Genomic DNA, 17,896 nt, shown 5'->3' with positions numbered 1-17,896 from the left:
ACGGCGCTGACATCTTGGGTCTTGAGTCTGCACAGTAGCGATTTCGGGACCAGTCCTGCGCAGTAGTGATCAGGAAGTAAACCGCAAAATCAAGGCCCTGCCCTCGCAGAATGTGCATATAACAGCTGTCAATCATGACGTCACACCACTGTTTTATAGCATTAAATAACTAACTAAAAACAAACTTATTTTAAAAACAAACACTTGAATTTACATCAGCTTGATATAAACTACAATAAATGACAGAAACCAGTTTCGGAAAAAAAGATAATTTAAGTGTTAATTTAATTGTTTAGTTGGTCTCAAGCCCCAGTGAATAACATGGGGGAGGCGGGGTTTATGACCTATACAAGGACCAGTCACTTCAGGGCTTGTGCGGCACGCTTGTTTAGTGCAGAGAGAAAATAATTGACAGCACAATTGAGGTTCAATTGCAACAAACCACAATCATTGTGATCAGTGTTTGCATTTCATCAGCTCATTTGCATTTTAAAGGACACACCCACAAACTGCATTTTTGCTCAGACTTAAAAAAGGGGAAATTTAACATTCTATAATAAATTATCTGTGTGGTATTTTAAGCTAAAACTTCACTAAAGCACTCTGGGGACACCAAAGACTTATTTTACATCTTAAAAAAAATCTCATAATAAGATTACTTAGAAACCATTATGAAAGGCACATAATATACATAATATATGAACGCTGCAAATTTTGTAACAACTGCATTGTTTTATTGCATCAGCATACATCCAACACCCTATATGCAAATTAGCAACATGAAGCATTTTCAAGAGCCAACAACATATTTTTAAAAATTAGGATTCATTTTCTTTACATATAATACATTTTCACACATGTTAATAAATACCATAAAATCTGTCAAACATTATACAGTCTAAACTAGCGTTGACCGTGTGTATATTTTCATTCACAGTTATCTGTACTTACAAGGAACAACAATAATAAAAAAGAAAATTCTGTGCCTATCTATACACCTGAATAGTGTCCAACTAAAATGAAATGTACACAAAGGCAAACATGTATGCAATATTGATGTTTCCGGTTCCAACCTGAACACGTGCAAAACAACAATACGACAGCACCCGGTGTTTATCGGCGCTGATGTCAGTTGCACGTTTTCATGTGATAAAAAGTCATTGAACAAACCATTATAAATAAACACAGAACTGTGGATGTGAAAAGCTGTCACATGAAAAGTTAAAAAAGGCATTTTTGCTCTAAAGCTGGAAGAAATAAAAGGGCACCACACCAGAGTGGCAGAGCATTAAACGGTGGAAATGGGCACCATCTCCATATTATCTGATATAAAGTCACAAAAGCTGTGGGTGCATTAACTATTCCTGATACCCTGACCGACCAACACAATGCATAATGCATTTGATTGTATACCAATGTGTAGTGTGTATAGAGTAATTTGCATCAAGGAAGTTTATATACTAATATATATACAGTACTCCTGCTTCATGTAACATGTAGTGAAAGTATCAGACACTCATGTATCAGATACTTATGATTTATAAAGGTCTGCAAACGGTTTTATTTTAATATATATGCGTCACTAAGTATAGAGACTGAAATGAACTTTTAACAAAGTGTGTAATATTGAGTATAGTAGTATAGTTTTTCCTCCCAGCTCATCTCTAAGGTGTTTAGAGAAACACTGGGAAATAACATCTTGAACATGTCAATGCTACAAACACAAGATATGTGTTGATTTCTGCAGGCGTCTGTGAAAATTACAAAGTCCATCACATGCTTATTCTGTGATCCACAACTAATAAATACTTCCATCTGTCGGTTGCGTGAAAGTCATTGAATGTTTTGTGAAATTGAATGGGAGTGTGACTGGAGGAAAAAACAGTCGTCTATCAGTCAGTAGTCAAGATAGAAAAGCATGAGTCTCCGATTTAAACATAACAGTTGATTGACCAAATATTCTTTGAACATCAAGACCGGCTAATGTTTTCATTTCGCTTAGGATCATTAGTCTCAGACATCCTCAACATCAGCAGGATCGATATTTCCCTTTTAAGACCAAAAAAAAAACCATTGAAAAAAGATTCAAATCTATTATCTGATTGCGAAGGAGAGGATGTTTTGAAGCTTTGCTTTGGCTGCCAAGAGATGAAACGCTGGTCAGGCGTGAGTCGTGCCGGGAGAACATCGTAAACATCATCAAACATGCTCATGAGTGGATTTGTAAACGCTGTTGACATGCCCAATAAAACGAGGGGGAGGCCAGACAGATTCATTCTGCGATCATTATACTCCCTGCAGGGAAATCGGGAACAGTTGGCAATGGAAGAAATGGCTTTGTTATGTTAAACCCAGTTGAGGTTGAATCCCTTTGAGAGCATCACTGCCTCGAGATCTTTATCCTCTTCTTTCTCTCGGAGTCTCTGCTCTTCCAGCAGGGCCACCAGAGAATCTCTTTGCTCCACTACCTCCAACATCTCATTCAAAATATGCTTCTCCTCTGCCAGTTCCTCCTCGGTCTTCAGATGGTCTGCAGAAAGTGAAGTACACATCACACAGCAGTTTGTGATTTATTTGCTGTTTGATGACTTGATTCAAAACTGAGCATTATTGCAGGCAACCAATTTCCTACAAAGATATGCTAATTTCACGTCTCTTATATCACACTATAGAATTAATAAATGTAATGTTAATATTTGATTCATTAATCTATGACCAGGCCCATGCTGGAGCTATTAAGAATACAGAATAAGGTACCATCTACTGCCATGCGTTCTCGCAGTTCCTGTTGTAGACGACTCTGTCTGTCCTCCAGCTCCAGCTCACGAGCACTACGGAGCAGATAAAGGAAGTCGAAATGAAGGGGAGGAGAGAAAAAAATCATGGTTACACTGTATGAGGTACTTTGAACATCAAAGAATGTTTCAAGAAGTAGAAATCTTTGATGCTCCATGTAGACTGCAAAGAGGCATCTGAAACTGTGTACCATAACACCTGGTTTTTGCTTAAGGCTTTTGCACTTTTATGCCATGGTCACACTGGACTCTTAGCGTACAAAATTCTACACAGACCCCTGAGAAACCAGGATATGGCCTCACGAGGCAAGCAGTTGTCTTTACAAACTATTTTTAAAAATATTTAAAATATTAAAATATACCTTCTATTCCAGTATGCAGTCACACTGTAATCCGACAGTGTAAACGGTAAAAACAATAGATAATAGACTATTATCACAATAGATGCGATTGGTTTTCCTAAAATGTCGAGTGTGGACTTTTTATGGCATCTAGCCAAACATGTCATCGTCTGAGACAATGTAGGGACAAAACGCACTCTGTAGAACACTTTGTCCCTTTACACTTTTTTCTTACTTAGTTTTTTTGTCTTGTTTCAGTAAAAAAATTATTTTCTTGGTGAGAAAAATGACCTAAGACAATAAGCTTCATTTTAGACAAAAACTATATTATTGAATTGAATTTGTGCTTAAAACAAGCAAAATTATCTGCCAACGGGGTGAGAAAATGTTGCTTAAATTAAGTGTTTAGTAAAGATAAACTTATTTTTAGATTTTTTTCTCACCCCATTGGCAGATATTTTTGCTTGTTTTAAATTTAAATTTAGTTAAACTGTACTATATTTGTAAAATAGACATATTTTATTGGGCATTTTGCTAATCAAGAAAAAGCATCTTAATTTAAGAATTTGTAGATATTTCTACTGAAAACAAGACAAAAATACTAAGATTTTTTTTTCTTGGAAATCATTTTTTGCAGTGTGCTTGACATACACAATACACTGCAAAAATGACTTTCTTACTTAGTATTTTTGTCTTGTTTTCCGTAAAAACATAAAAAAATCTTAAATTAAGATGTATTTACTTGATGAGCAAAATGACCTAAGAAAATAAGTCTAGTTTTTAGAAAAAACATATCAAATTTAAGTGAATTTGTGTTTAAAACAAGCAAAAAAAATCTGCCAATGGAATAAGTTGTTTTTTTGCTGAATTTTTCTTGTATTAAGTAAATTCAAGAAAAAATGTCTTATTCCATTGGCAAATTTTTTAGATTTTTTTCCATCTTAATTTAAGAATTTTTAGATATTTCTACTGAAAACAAGACAAAAATACTAAGTAAGAAAGTCATTTTTTGCAGTGTATGGAGTTTGATGTATCTTTTTCACTTGGAATTGAACTCTTTTAAATAAATCGTCCTCAATTCATCTATGGAGTAGTGTCCAGAAATAACTCAACTTAACTCTTTCACCGCCATTGACGAGATATCTCGTCAATTAAGAGAAAACGCTTCCGCAACTTTTTAAACCCGGAAGTATTGCCCTATGGCAAGCGGCTGCATGTCCGTGTCTGTTTTAAAGATCGCTCTGAATGGGATCTCTATGAAAAGTCAGTCACAAAAATTGAATTATCTCTGCTTTTTGCTCAAAATGTGGTGTTTTTGAAGAAACCCACCCATATTCAAAAGCTGATTACAAAAGAACCACTGAAGGTAGGATGAAACGTTTTGTTTTGTTTGAAAGCAGAGGGTCTGTTCTTTCATTTGGTATATTGTATGTTTATATATTTAAAGAAGAACATTTTCTGGAAGGCATTAAACTTTGTTGAAAATCATGAAAAACGCTGGCGCTGGCTGGCAACTTTTAAAAAAAACGCTGGCGGTGAAAGAGTTAAAAGGAAGCCATTACATTGAACCTTTAATGAAACAGTTTCTTTGTATTTTGGGTATCATTGATAAAACCTTTGTCATTCTAAATGTAAAGTGCATTCGGTTCAGACTTTTACAAACACACAAGCAATAGATTGTGTCTAAGGCACACCGTAATTGCATCTTGTATTCAAAACAATGTAAATGGAAAGAACAGAATCGAATAAATGTATCTGCCATAATCTTTCAGCATAATGTGTTCGCCTACATGGAATCTGCTATAAGAAAACAAATAGCCCGCCTTTTGAACATCGAATAAAAGTGTCCAGACATATTGGATGATTAAAAACAAAATGCAGTACATATCTGGTTTACTTTATACTATAAAAACAAATGCATGTTTCTTTTAATTAATTCTAATAATAAAATTATATAAAATGCAGCCAACCTATTTTTACATAATGAAGGTATGACTATAAACCTATTTTAAAAACATAACCATCTACTGAATAAGCACTGAGGCTAGAAGTTAAACTGTTTTGTCTACTCACAATATCATCAGCTCTGATTCGTATCGCACCAATGCGTTCTTCTCCTGGACCAGTTTAAACCATTCCTGCATCAGCTTTGGATCGTCCTTTTTACCCATTCCTAAAAAAAAGCACAGTCGACATACATAAGTAAACTGCTGGTTCAGAACAATGACACACAGACCCAACACAGACACCCACACAGCAAAATGTGATGAAAGCCAAGCCAGGATGTCTTTGTCAGGGGAAGAGTTGGGTGGGAAGGTGAAAGACCAGCAAAGCCTTCGACCTCAGGTCGACTTGCCGGCTTCACAGAGGATGGCGTGGAGGTACGGCTTCTGATTGGACAGCATATTGTGAAACATGCTGATCAGTCTGGACTTCTGAGGCATTTGGTCTTTTTCAAAGCAGTGGATATTGCTTTAAAAGTCAAAACCTTATTTTGCACAATTATGTGTGTCTATTTTGCAAGATTTCCACCAATACAGGGCAATGTCACAAGTACTGAATTGAAATCGAAAACCGAAATCTAAATATCAGGACGTTTTTATTTATTATAAATTGAAGAGTTCAGATACAAAACCCTCTAAGTGCGTTGGACATGTTTTTTCATAAATAAGCATTTTTATCAGGCCCGTATGTTTAGGTTCGGTACTTTCAAGGGATAGTTTACCCAAAAATGAAAATAATGTCATTAATGACTCACCGTCGTGTTGTTCCGAACTCGCACTACAAAAAATGACTTTCTTACTTAGTATTTTTGTCTTGTTTTCAGTAGAAATATAAAAAAATTCTTAAATCAAGATGTATTTTCTTTATGAGCAAATGACCTAAGAAAATAAGTCTAGTTTTTAGACAAAACATATCTGCCAATAGAATAAAAAAATTATCTTAAATTTGCTTAATACAAGGAAAATTCAGCCAAAAAGTCTTACTCCATTGGCAGATTTTTATAAGTAAGAAAGTCATTTTTTGCAGTGCGTACACTGCAAAAAAAATGATTTTCAAGAAAACATTTTCTTAGTATTTTTGTCTTGTTTTCAGCAAAAATATCTAAAAATTCTTAAATTAAGATGCTTTTTCTTGACGAGCAAAATGACCTAAGAAAATAAGTCTAGTTTTCAGACAAAAATATACAATTTAAGTGAATTTGTGCTTAAAACAAGCAAAAAAATCTGCCAATGGGGTAAGCAAAAAATCGTGAAAATTTTTCTTAAACACTAAATTCAAGAAAAAATTTTTTTTGCTTGTTTTATGCACAAAATCACTTAAATTTGATATGTTTGGTCTAAAAACTAGAATTATTTTCTTGGGTCGTTTTGTTCATCAAGAAAAAGCATCTTAATTTAAGCATTTTTTTATATATTTTTACTGGAAACAAGACAAAAATACTAAGAATGTTTTTTCTTGAAAATCATTTTTTTGCAGTGCAAGACCTCTGTTCATCTTCAGAACACAGTTTAAGATGTTTTATATTTAGTCCGAGAGCTTGTCCAGAAATGTTCAAGAAAAAATGTTCTAAGTATTTTTGTCTTGTTTTCAGTAAAAATATCAAAAAATTCTTAAATTGCTTAAATATGCTTTTTCTTGATAAGCAAAACGACCCAAGAAAATAAGTCTAGTTTTTAGACCAAAAATATCACATTTAAGTGATTTTGTGCATAAAACAAGCAAAAAAAATCTGCCAATATGGTAAGCAAATTTTTATTGAATTTAGTGTTTAAGAAAAATTTTCAAGATTTTTTTGCTTACCCCATTGGCAGATTTGTTTGCTTGTTTAATGCACAAAATCACTTAAATTTGATATTTTTCGTCTAAAAACTAGACTTATTTTCTTGGGTCATTTTGCTCATCAAGAAAAAGCATCTTAAATGTAAGAATTGTTAGATATTTTTACTGAAAACAAGACAAAAATCATTTTTTTTCTTGAAAATCATGTTTTGCAGTGCAATGGGTCAGTCTGAATGTGTTGAAGGATCAAAAATAAATTGTGGTCCAAAAATAACAAAAATTACGACTGTATTCAGCATTGTCTTCTCTTCCCCATCTGTTGTGAAGCGCATGCGCGAGACTAAAACCACGCAACTGCAGTGACGCAGATGACATACAAAGCAGCTGACGTGTTATCTGGTGCATCCCAGCTGAGAAGAGAAGACAATGCTAAATAAAGTCGTAATTTTTGTTATTTTTGGACCACAATGTTTTTTTGATGCTTCAACACATTCTAACTGACCCACTGATGTCACATGGACTACTTTGATGATGTTTTTATTTCCTTTCTGGACATGGACAGTATACCTTACATAGATTTTCAATGAAGGGTCAACAAGCTCTCGGACTAAATTTAAAACATCTTAAACTGTGTTCCAAGATGAACGGAGGTCTTACGAGATTGGAACGACATGAGGGTGAGTCATTAATGACATTATTTTCATTTTTGGGTGAACTATCTTTGGGGTAACTATATAAAATTGGCGTGCATTTCTGATTTGAAGCAAATTAATTTAATAAATGAATGTATAATACGTGCCAAAAACATTCGGTTAATATCACCTCATCTGACAGAGGTGGCGTTTTAGTAGCTTTTGCATCTGAGCTCCTCAATTATTTCCTGTGTTTGCCTGAATCCTTCTGAAAATTTTGCCTGTGTAGAAGTTACGGCTCTATTTTATTCCTAGTACTAGAGTAGCATCCTATGTGCGTATGTATGTAATGTAGTGCATGGCCTTGTTTCATGCACTAATGAAGTTCACAATGCAGGTCGATACAATCTCTGGCTGTACATGCTAGTACAGTCCCACATGTTTATGAAAAAACCTTCTCCCATCCCTACAGGCACATACATATACACACACAAGTAAAGCCAAGCGGTGTCAACAAACCATCGCAAGGCGAACCCGGATGCAGCATGACGTACTTAGCTGACGAAGAGGCGACTCTTGCAACACACAAGGGAATAAGACAGTACACACACATATTGAATGGCTGTGGTTGACGTTGCTGGCCTTGACTGTTATAAACACACAGAGGCAAAGCAGAAGTCCTCATACATAAGAACAGTGAGAAAGACAGAGACAGGTTTTGGGAGGCTAAACTTATCCGGAGTAACGCACGGCGCGTGTCCTCCCCACACTCAGACCCATGCTTTTCCCAAGAAGAACACAGAGAAAGAAGAACCACAGTTAGAACAGTCGTGAAACAGCCAAGATACGCTGCACCACAGGGGGCGCTGTTACTCACAGGCAGTTACGCACACCAGATTACAAATCGACAGAAATGATACAGGGCTTGTCAAACACAATGCTGTGTTTTTCAGCTATTGCATTTAAAGTCAACGTGAAACACCATTCACCCTCCTGTTTTACTTCCACATGATGTTTATAAGTGAAATAAATTACTAAACAAAAAAAAAATACTAGAAATGTAAATTACATAGCAGACTGGAGCCAGACATAAATGTTATCTGAATGTGACCCACTTTTAAGGACGGCTTTCTTAAAATTATTTATTATCCTACTTGCTTATCTAATACGCTTTAAGTATTTTTAAGTATTTTCGATTAATCGTTTTTTAAGACGTGGTCGATTAAAAATAAATTCTCAAAGAGCAGAATCGATTTTTTTTTCATATTTATTTCCGCAAACATTGAACGGAGGTATGGAAGCATTTTAGATTTCGCAAGCAAGATGTGTTGTGGCTTTTAATTTCTTTTTATTAATAACCCACTTTTAAACTGCTGTTCACTGTTCTTTTTTTATTGATATAGTATGTGTATTAAATCTATATTCATTGAGTTGAATCGAGAATTGAGTATAAAAACCTACCTGAGAACCGTAATCGAAAATTTAATCGAGAATCGAAATTGAATTGATTTGATAGCTTGTGAATCGAAATCGATCTGGAACATCTGAATCGATACCCAGCCCTAGTATTTAAGTATATAAATTACAAAATAAAGTTGAAGTTAAAGGAATAGTTCGGCCAAAAATGATATTAAAGCCATGATTTACTCACCGCAAAGCCGTCCGAGATGCATATGTCCATAATTTTTCAGATGAACACATTTTCAGAAAATTTTATGTCTTATATCTTACAGCTGCTAAACAGTAAAGTTACGGGGTCCACATCCTCCCAAGTCCAAAAAAATGTGCATATATCCTTCACAAAATAAATCCAAATGGCTCCACGATGATGAACAAAGGTCTTCTAAGGGTAATCCGAGCCGTTCTGTTGTAGAAATATCCATATTTAAAACTTTATAAACGAAAATAACTAGTCGCGTCCGCATTCAAGATGAGAGCGTACGCAGTTTACGGAGGTTTCTCTGCTGCTGCTCTGTGCCCCCGCCCTATGCATTTGTTATACGTCACTAAGAAGTGCGTACACTATGCTGATACTCTCTCCTGAATACAGAGGAGTCTAAGATGGCGGCGTTACCGGAAGCTAGTTATTTTCGTTTATGGATGCACATTTTTTCGGACTTGAAGGACGTTGACCCCGTAACTTTACATTTGATTATCTGAAAGATCTAAAACATTTTCATAAAAACCTGAAAATGTGTTCGTATGAAAAATTATGGACATGTGCATCTAGGACGGCTTCGGGGTGAGTAAATCATGGGTTTAACATCATTTTTGGCCGAACTATCCCTTTAAGCTAATTCAACTTTGTCTTTAACCTACAGCAACTCCTCAATAGACACGATAAATTCAAGTTGATAATAATTTAAAAAGGCAACTACGAATGTCTTACTGTGTGTTCACACAAGACGCGGGAAAGGCATCAAAAACGTGCTATATAAGTTCATTTTGCGTGTTTTGCGTCATTCGCACTTACTTCGCCGCAGGATGCCTATTCGCGTCTTTGCATTGATTTAACATTTAATTCACTAGCCCTTGCCGCCTCTTCCGCGTCTGGTGTGAATGCACCATTACAGTGATGTCTACTGCAGTTGCCAATGCCTAAACAACTACAGTAAGTGGCTTTATTGGTTAATTTATATAGTCCACTTGAATGAGTGAATGAAAACAGGTGAGTGAATTCGGACACGAAGGGCCAGAAGTGGGAGTTTAATTTGGCACACACTTCATAGTGAAGGGTAGCGGCTAGCTGTTTAGTAAAAATCGGTTGTACACTCGTTATTGCGGTGCATTATGAGATTAAATAAGTGCACTCGCTAATAAGACCTATAACTTTGGACATCACTACAAACGGCAAAGTGCACTATTTAAGGGTATTTAACAAAATATATTTCAAACACAGACAGTGTTTTGTTTTTATTTACACTGAATCATGCAAAAAAAACATCATTTCATGTTGACTTTAAATTAAAGTGTGATGGTAAAACAAAGACTGATACATGAGCTATGAATTCTGGATCATCACTTTCTTGTAAATGTCCTTTTACACAATGAATGTAGTGATTGTCTTATGATACTTTACAAGAACTGTAAGATTGGGACACTCATACAGTTGACTATTTTAATTCAATAAATGGCATCATGCTGTTATTTAAATCCACACTTATAGCCAGCAGAGCAGTTTCCCCCAAATCAAAGCAGTGCACCGAAAACACATTAGAGACACCATGAAATGGTTTGTCGATTACAGAAAGCGTGCTTAAAAAAAAAACATTACTTTTGAAATCAAAGGATTTTTAATGCATTTTTTAAAAGAGAGCACAAACCATTTGATTATCAAGTCTGCTCGGATAAACAGAAGGAAGTACCGAACAATAGGAAGAACTTCAATCAAAATGTGATGATTTTAAATATTGGCAGTTCCTGCTATAAATCTGTATTCACTCAGTATCAGTCAACACTAAAGTTATCTGTTGGGGGAAATCCACTAAGCCTGAACACACAGACAGGAGCAGTGAGAAGGAGACTTTGTAGTTGAAGGGTAAAAGCAACACTCCACAGGCCCGGTAGGTTTTCAAAGGAACACTGCTGGCCATGTTGTTATGGAAAGACAGCTGGCCCACTACAAACGTGACAAGGTTTACTTTACCTTTAGGGGAACAGCAGGGGCAGAGGTACAGAACTCTTCGGCGAGGGGTCCCGACATAGGGCTCAACTTCCACAACACAGGGAAGGAATGAGAGAGAGAGAGAGAGAGCAGGGGAGATGGCCGGAAGGGTGAAGGGATTTGAAGCAGAAAGAGAAAAATGTGGAAGAAAAAACAGTGAGGTGTGAAATCAAAAAGATAAAGAACTCTGAGGAAGAAGTGAAAAGCAGTGTGATGTGACAGTGAGAGAAAATGACAGACAGAGTGAATGAGGAAGAAAAAAAAAATCAGCTGCTCTTTGAACTTTTCATCTATGTGATATTGAGGGCATATAAGTGGTGGTTCAAGAGCAAACCAAATGTCTGCACAGACTTACAAGAGATCAAGAGCTACGGTTATAGTACAGTATGCAACTATAGACGGTTTCAGCAGTAACAACATAAACAAGCAGTTTTCGTGGTCAACACGTAACTAATCGCGTCACCACACGTGTGTCCGATGAATTCGTCTATACGGTTGTTAAGTGATGACGTAAGAAATGCTGTTTCCGGGTCCAAACCTCCACTTATTTCAATAGAGACGATTATTTAAACAGCACTATTTATTCATATGACACATTTAAACGAAAATTTTATAAACTCGTTCACTTTTAATGGGTGACGTCATGCGTTGCCGAACTGAATTGTGGATCCGTCACTGGATCCGAGGCGTCAATGACGTCGCTCGCGGCAGAAGTTGAACATTTCTCAACTTTTCAAGCGGCAACGCGTGCGTCAGCCAATCAGATCGCCTTGTGCAAATTACCTAGACAGAGCCAGCCAATTACGTTTATGGAAGAACGGAGCATGTGTAGCGGCCACTGTGATTGGCTGTTGGACACACTTCAGACAAGCCTTCCGTTAAGCGCTTACGCCCCGTGTGAATGCGCCGTCACGTTATCCGTTTGTTAAGTCATGACATAAGGAATACCGTGTCCATCTCCAAGCCACCACATTTAAACAGCCATTTATGAGCACTACTTATTCTCAGGCTGCCAGAATCAAAGACAGCAACATATTAATAATTCATAAAAAATCCACGTCCATAAATCCATGTCTGGTAGGGGTGTGACGAGATCTCGTGCGACGTGATTATGTAATTTTCGTTATTCGTTATTATGTAATTTTAAATGCTACTGCTCACTTGGGTCTATTTTTATTACCCCAAAATAACAAATTACTTCATTATCAGTTTAATAATTGTTAGGGCCAGTCCTTGAGTAGTTTAAACTAGGGCCGGGACTTTAACGCGTAAAATTTTTTACGCATTTTAATCGCACTTATTTTTGCACCGCGGAACATTTCTCATTGGATGAGTTTCGGCGGACCGATTATACTGGAGCATCAACTAGCGTTCATGACTTCAGACAAAAACAAACCACAGTGAACATGAACGAAGAAGCTGATGAGATCGCTTTGGTTGGCCCCGTGGATGGGAATTTTTTTTATAAAAAAACGAACGGATGGAAGCTTCGATAAGAGCATGGTTGTGTGTAAGCTATGCAACAAGGAATTCACATGTAACCCGCAGCACATCGAGCCTCAAGTAACATCTCAATGCAAAACATATAGCAGCTATCGTACAACGACTTGGTTGAACAAAAATAAACAATATTTTGTTGCTTAAGCTTATGTATTCAGTCATTATTCATGGTATACTAAAAATCCATGTGAAAAAATAACTTCTCAATGTTCTCAGGTCAAATATTTATATGTGATTAATTTCGATTAATTAATTACAAAGCCTCTAATTAATTAAATACATTTTTTTAATCGAGTCCCGGCCCTAGTTTAAACATTTAAAAATAATGTGATTTCAGTTTCTTATTAATTTATTTTATCATTGAGGGTTTCTTAAAATGTGTAAAAATATCGTCTCGTCTCGTTCTCGTGAACCCAATCTCGTGTTTCGTCTCGTCTAGTGGATTAAGTGTCTCGTCACACCCCTAATGTCTCGTCATCTTGGATTTTATGGAGATAAAAATTTGGATCCGTGTTTTTGGCAGTTTTTTATTATGATATGAGTGTATTATATCTGTGATTTTTTTTTTATTTCTTTATGACATCTGTGAGTGCTTGGACCCGGAAGCGGCGCATGACGTCAGATTTAACAACCGGATAGTCCTAGATAGGAAGATTAACACTGCAATAAATGAATGTCTGTCTTAGTCTTGATATCCAACATAAATATCTAAACATTCTTGAACTAAATGATGATAAAATGGTCTTTAAAATGCAGAACAATCGGATGAAATGTTGGGTAGTTCACAGCAAGGGACTATCGCAGAGGAGTAACCCGCATCTCTTCAACCACACAAAGCCACACACCTTATCTGCATTGTGATGATTACAGTAGCATCAAATCAATGCTTATAAAACCATGTCTTATCTAAAGAGTGATGACATAATTTAGCTTTTTCTGTAGAATTTTTAACTCTTATTCTGACGTTATCTTAAAGGATTAGTCCATTATCTTAAAAGAAAAATCCAGATAATTTGCTCACCACCATGTCATCCAAAATGTTGATGTCTTTCTTTTTTCAGTCCAGAAGAAATTATGTTTTTTGAGGAAAACATTGCAGGATTTTTCTCATTTTGATGGACTTAAATAGAGCCCAACATTTAATGCTTAACTCATTAATTTAATACTTAACTCATTAATGAAAAGTTGTGGTTTAAAAGTACATATTATTATTTTTCTTGTCAAAAATGACAATCGTATTGCTAGATAAGACCCTTATGCCTCGTTTGGGAACGTTCATAGACCTTTGAAACTCAAAAAACGTTGATAAAAACTGTTAAAGATGCTGTACGTAACGTTTCTACTTAAACGAATCCCTTTTCAATTGCCTGTGTGCGAATGGGTTGTAATCTCACATTAAAATTATCACATTTGCAGGTTTGGCTATTACCTCTGAAAAAAAATATTATAATTTTTATGGGAAAGTACCGGGTCGGATTTGGCGCGAAATCCAGTGACGTCACCCACATGCGCGTTCCCGAGCCTCTCGCCTCGTCTACTGACTATGCGCTCAACAGCGACGACACTGTCTGATAACAGACTGAAACGACCTGCTCCCAGCACAACACAGACTCCAACACAAACTCCACATATTGTGAAGAAAAAAAAGTTATCTGCTGAAGCTCGTAAGGCCAAACGTGAATCGGATCAACTTCGGATTAAAAAAAAACACGGATTAACATTGGCAGGGCATTTGAATTATGGAGAAACCTCCGCTTTGTTTTGGGTATAAAAACGGATCCGGAGTTGGCTTTCATCCTTTTGGACAGGTAAGCATTACTACAAAGCATGTCAAATATATTTTGATTATGTGCTTTAGTTTTTTAGACGTTGTTACGGTTTGCTAGCCTTCGATTGTGTTCGCCCAGCCGTCGTAGATCCATGACGTAAAACTGCGGACGCGTTTGTTTGCGTGCGTCCGCTTTTTAAAAGTATGCAGTCAATTAAACGTTGAAGTGGGAGTTTACTTGAGTTTCCAGCATGTTGTGTGATGCTTTCTCTGGTGTGTTACATCTCAGTCTGGCCATCGCTTATGAGTTGGAGCACGCGCTTGTAAACTTATTGGTTGCAATCTGAAACATCACCGCTAGAGGCCGCTGTAAACTACATACAGCGCCTTTAAGTGTTGAGTTAAGTATTAAATGTTGGGCTCTATTAAAGTCCATTAAAATTAGAAAAATCCTGCAATGTTTTCCTCAAAAAACATAATTTCTTCTCGACTGAACAAAGAAAGACATCAACATTTTGGATGACATGGTGGTGAGTAAATCATCTGGAATTTTCTTTTAAGAAAACACCACACCATCATCTGCAGTTATCCTATGACATAAATAATCCACAACTGACTATTAATAACAACATGCTGGCATTTGCATATGCAGACATGCATGGAAGATATCCATTCAAACAGGTCATAAACAAAAAAACTGACGCAGAGTTAGAAATCAAAAACAACTTTCTGACAAGTTCTTAACAGGTTACAGGGAAAGGGCGTGACTGTATTGTTTAGGATATGATGACCAAGATTTTCCAGTCAGGAGATGAATTATAGACCATCAAAGACTGACAGTAATTACACCAAAAATGCTCGAGTCAGGGTTTTATAAAATGTCACCATCTAGACTCGTAAACTTGACAGAAAAATAACTTTTTGCTGAAATGTTAGCTGCTATAATTTCTGCACATCTGTTAAAAAACACAGCAAAGTGAAATTGCATATATGCAAAATTTGTCTTACAAATATATAGTTGCCTTCAAATGCTTTTACACTGAAGTCAAAAACTGAAAATCTCAGCCTTTCTTTTGTATTTTTACAAAGTGAAAATATGTCGTACTTGCCTGTGCACAGGTTAAATGATCCCTAGCTGTCACTGGGGTGGTACCCTTTCAAAAAGTACACCTTTGCACCTAGAGTTCATATTAGTACCTGATAGATACATACAGTATACATATAAAATGTAAACATGTCTGTACCTAAAATGGTACATAGTAGGACTTTTTAAAGGGCACAGGGACCAGCTTAACACCATTTTTTTGACCACTTATTAATACACATATATGTATGTATATATATATGTGTGTGTGTGTGTGTGTGTGTGTGCGCACTGTCAGAAAAGTGATATATACTCACAAATCTGGTGTCGACATAGTGGTTAACAACATATTAAACAATATATGTTGTTACCTACTGTACCAAGAACATTTTGACATGCTACAAGTAAGAAACATCTTGTTGCATTGAAAAAGATATGTTTAAACAACGCCTCTAAATGTCCTTTAAAGGCAAAGAGTAAATGATTGCCTGTTATAAAAGGGCTACACTCTTAATACTGCTGGGTTATTGGATGGATAATATTGGACAGAACGCAGGTTGGGTTATTAAATAAACCTATGTAGGGATGTATCAATGCAATGCTAGGTTGTTTTTCAACTCATGGTTGGGTTAACAACAACGCAGCATGTGATTGGTCCAATATTTACCCAGCATTGGGTTAAAAACAACCCAGCAGAATTTAGAGCATATATAAACTCCACGCTATCACCTGTCTGTTCGGGTGCATTTAGCATGTCATGTCACATCATCAAACATCACAAGCCAACACACTCATTCAAACTAGCGCTCAACAGTTCCACAGTGTAAGTATATACAGTATGAGAGTTGGGAACACAGTGAAGATTAGCCACACACAATGAAATCAATCACAATGTGGGGATGAAGTACTGAACCTCCTGGGGTGAGGAGCCAAAGTCCCCTATGCAACTGAGCAGGTATGGGAAGATATGAAAGCTAAAGGGTTGTCGACCTAAATCAGACAGTCATTGGCTCAATAAGAGGCTAGAGGGGAGGGGTTTAATTAAAATGTCAATCACGTAACATTTGACTGACTCTGCTCATGCATCTTGTAATTGGCTATGTGCTGCTAAAAAGTAAAGGGACACTCCACTTTTTAAAAAAAATATGTTCATTTTCCAGATCCCCTAGAGTTAAACATTTGATTTGTACTGTTTTGGAATCCATTCAGCCGATCTCCAGGTCTGGCGGTACTACTTTTAGCATAGCTTAGCACAATCCATTGAATCCAATTAGACCATTAGCATTGCGCTAAAAAAATAACCAAAAAGTTTCTATATTTTTCCTATTTAAAACTTGACTCTTCTGTAGTAACATCCTGTACTAAGGCCGAGGGAAAATTAAAAGTTGCAATTCCTAGGATGATATGGCTAGGAACTATAATTTTAATAATCCAGCATAATAATCAAGGACTTTGCTGCTATAACATGGCTGCATCAACATGGCTGCATCATGCGTAGTGATATTACGCCCTGCCCAAAAATAGTCCCCTTGGTTACTTTCAATAGCAGGGGACTATTTTCAGGCGCTGCGTAATATTATTGCACCTCCTACAGCCATGTTACAGCAGCAAAGTCCTTAATTATTATTAGTGCTGTGTTCAAAATATCGATACAACGATACATCGTCATGGACGCCTGACGATGCGCGCATCGATACAGCACCTTCCGTATCGATTCGGATGTACTTTTAAAAGTAACGTGACGAATTGCTGTTGATCCGTGGTCCATATGGAAAGGACGCATGTGTCCCACGGAGTACGTAGAGTTAAAGGTGGCGGAGTATACTTTCACTTTGCGTGTCTGTCTCGCTGGCGCACGTGTCTGCATAGTGAGCCGCGTACCTGCGCGCTCTCTCTCGCGCGCGCATTAAAGTCAATGAGTTCAGTATGAAAGCGCAGATATCTTAGCCTATACTACTGCAAAGGGCTTTATTAGCCATGCTCTTATAAAACAGTACTAACGCATTTGAGAAGAAACACGACAAAGATTTGCATGTGAAAAGAGTATGTCTAAAGAAGAGATATAGAGCTGCTTCAAACTATAGCTCTCACATTAATAATTTGATTTCTATTAAATAGTATTAAGTCTGACTGCATGTTTATAGATATATTCATAGATGTAGAATAATGAGAGACAAGAGTAAGGCACCATCTTTGTAAAACTGCTTTTAAAAAAACATAAGTTAAGTACTAACTCTGGGATTTTCAATAAATGAATGGCAAAAACACAGCTGTTACAACACTGCTTATTCAATGTTCAATAAAAAAATAATAATAAAAATAATAATAA

The 17,896-nt window shown here is 36.5% G+C and overlaps 1 protein-coding gene across 9 annotated transcripts in view; it reads right to left on the bottom strand.

Moving 5' to 3' along the window:
• Positions 1-1,570: 1,570 nt before the first annotated feature.
• Positions 1,571-17,896, bottom strand: part of mical3a (microtubule associated monooxygenase, calponin and LIM domain containing 3a) — a 112,051-nt gene continuing 95,725 nt past the window's right edge. For 7 of the 9 annotated variants that reach the window (XM_065283522.2, XM_065283523.2, XM_065283524.2 and 4 more), the window contains 3 exons: positions 5,210-5,309; positions 2,758-2,831; positions 1,571-2,530 (listed from right to left, as the gene is read on the bottom strand). In XM_065283522.2, coding sequence (XP_065139594.1) covers positions 2,346-2,530; positions 2,758-2,831; positions 5,210-5,309 — 359 coding nt within the window. In that variant the 3' untranslated portion in view covers positions 1,571-2,345. Of the gene's footprint in view, positions 2,531-2,757; positions 2,832-5,209; positions 5,310-11,197; positions 11,264-17,896 lie in introns of all 9 variants that reach the window. The other 2 variants (XM_065283529.2, XM_065283521.2) reach the window with 1 other exon arrangement.

This window comes from Paramisgurnus dabryanus, chromosome 9, assembly GCF_030506205.2.
Source record: "Paramisgurnus dabryanus chromosome 9, PD_genome_1.1, whole genome shotgun sequence".
Lineage (NCBI taxonomy): Eukaryota > Metazoa > Chordata > Actinopteri > Cypriniformes > Cobitidae > Paramisgurnus > Paramisgurnus dabryanus.
The sequence above is the reverse complement of the archived record's forward strand: the minus strand, read 5'-3'. Positions and strand labels throughout refer to the sequence as shown.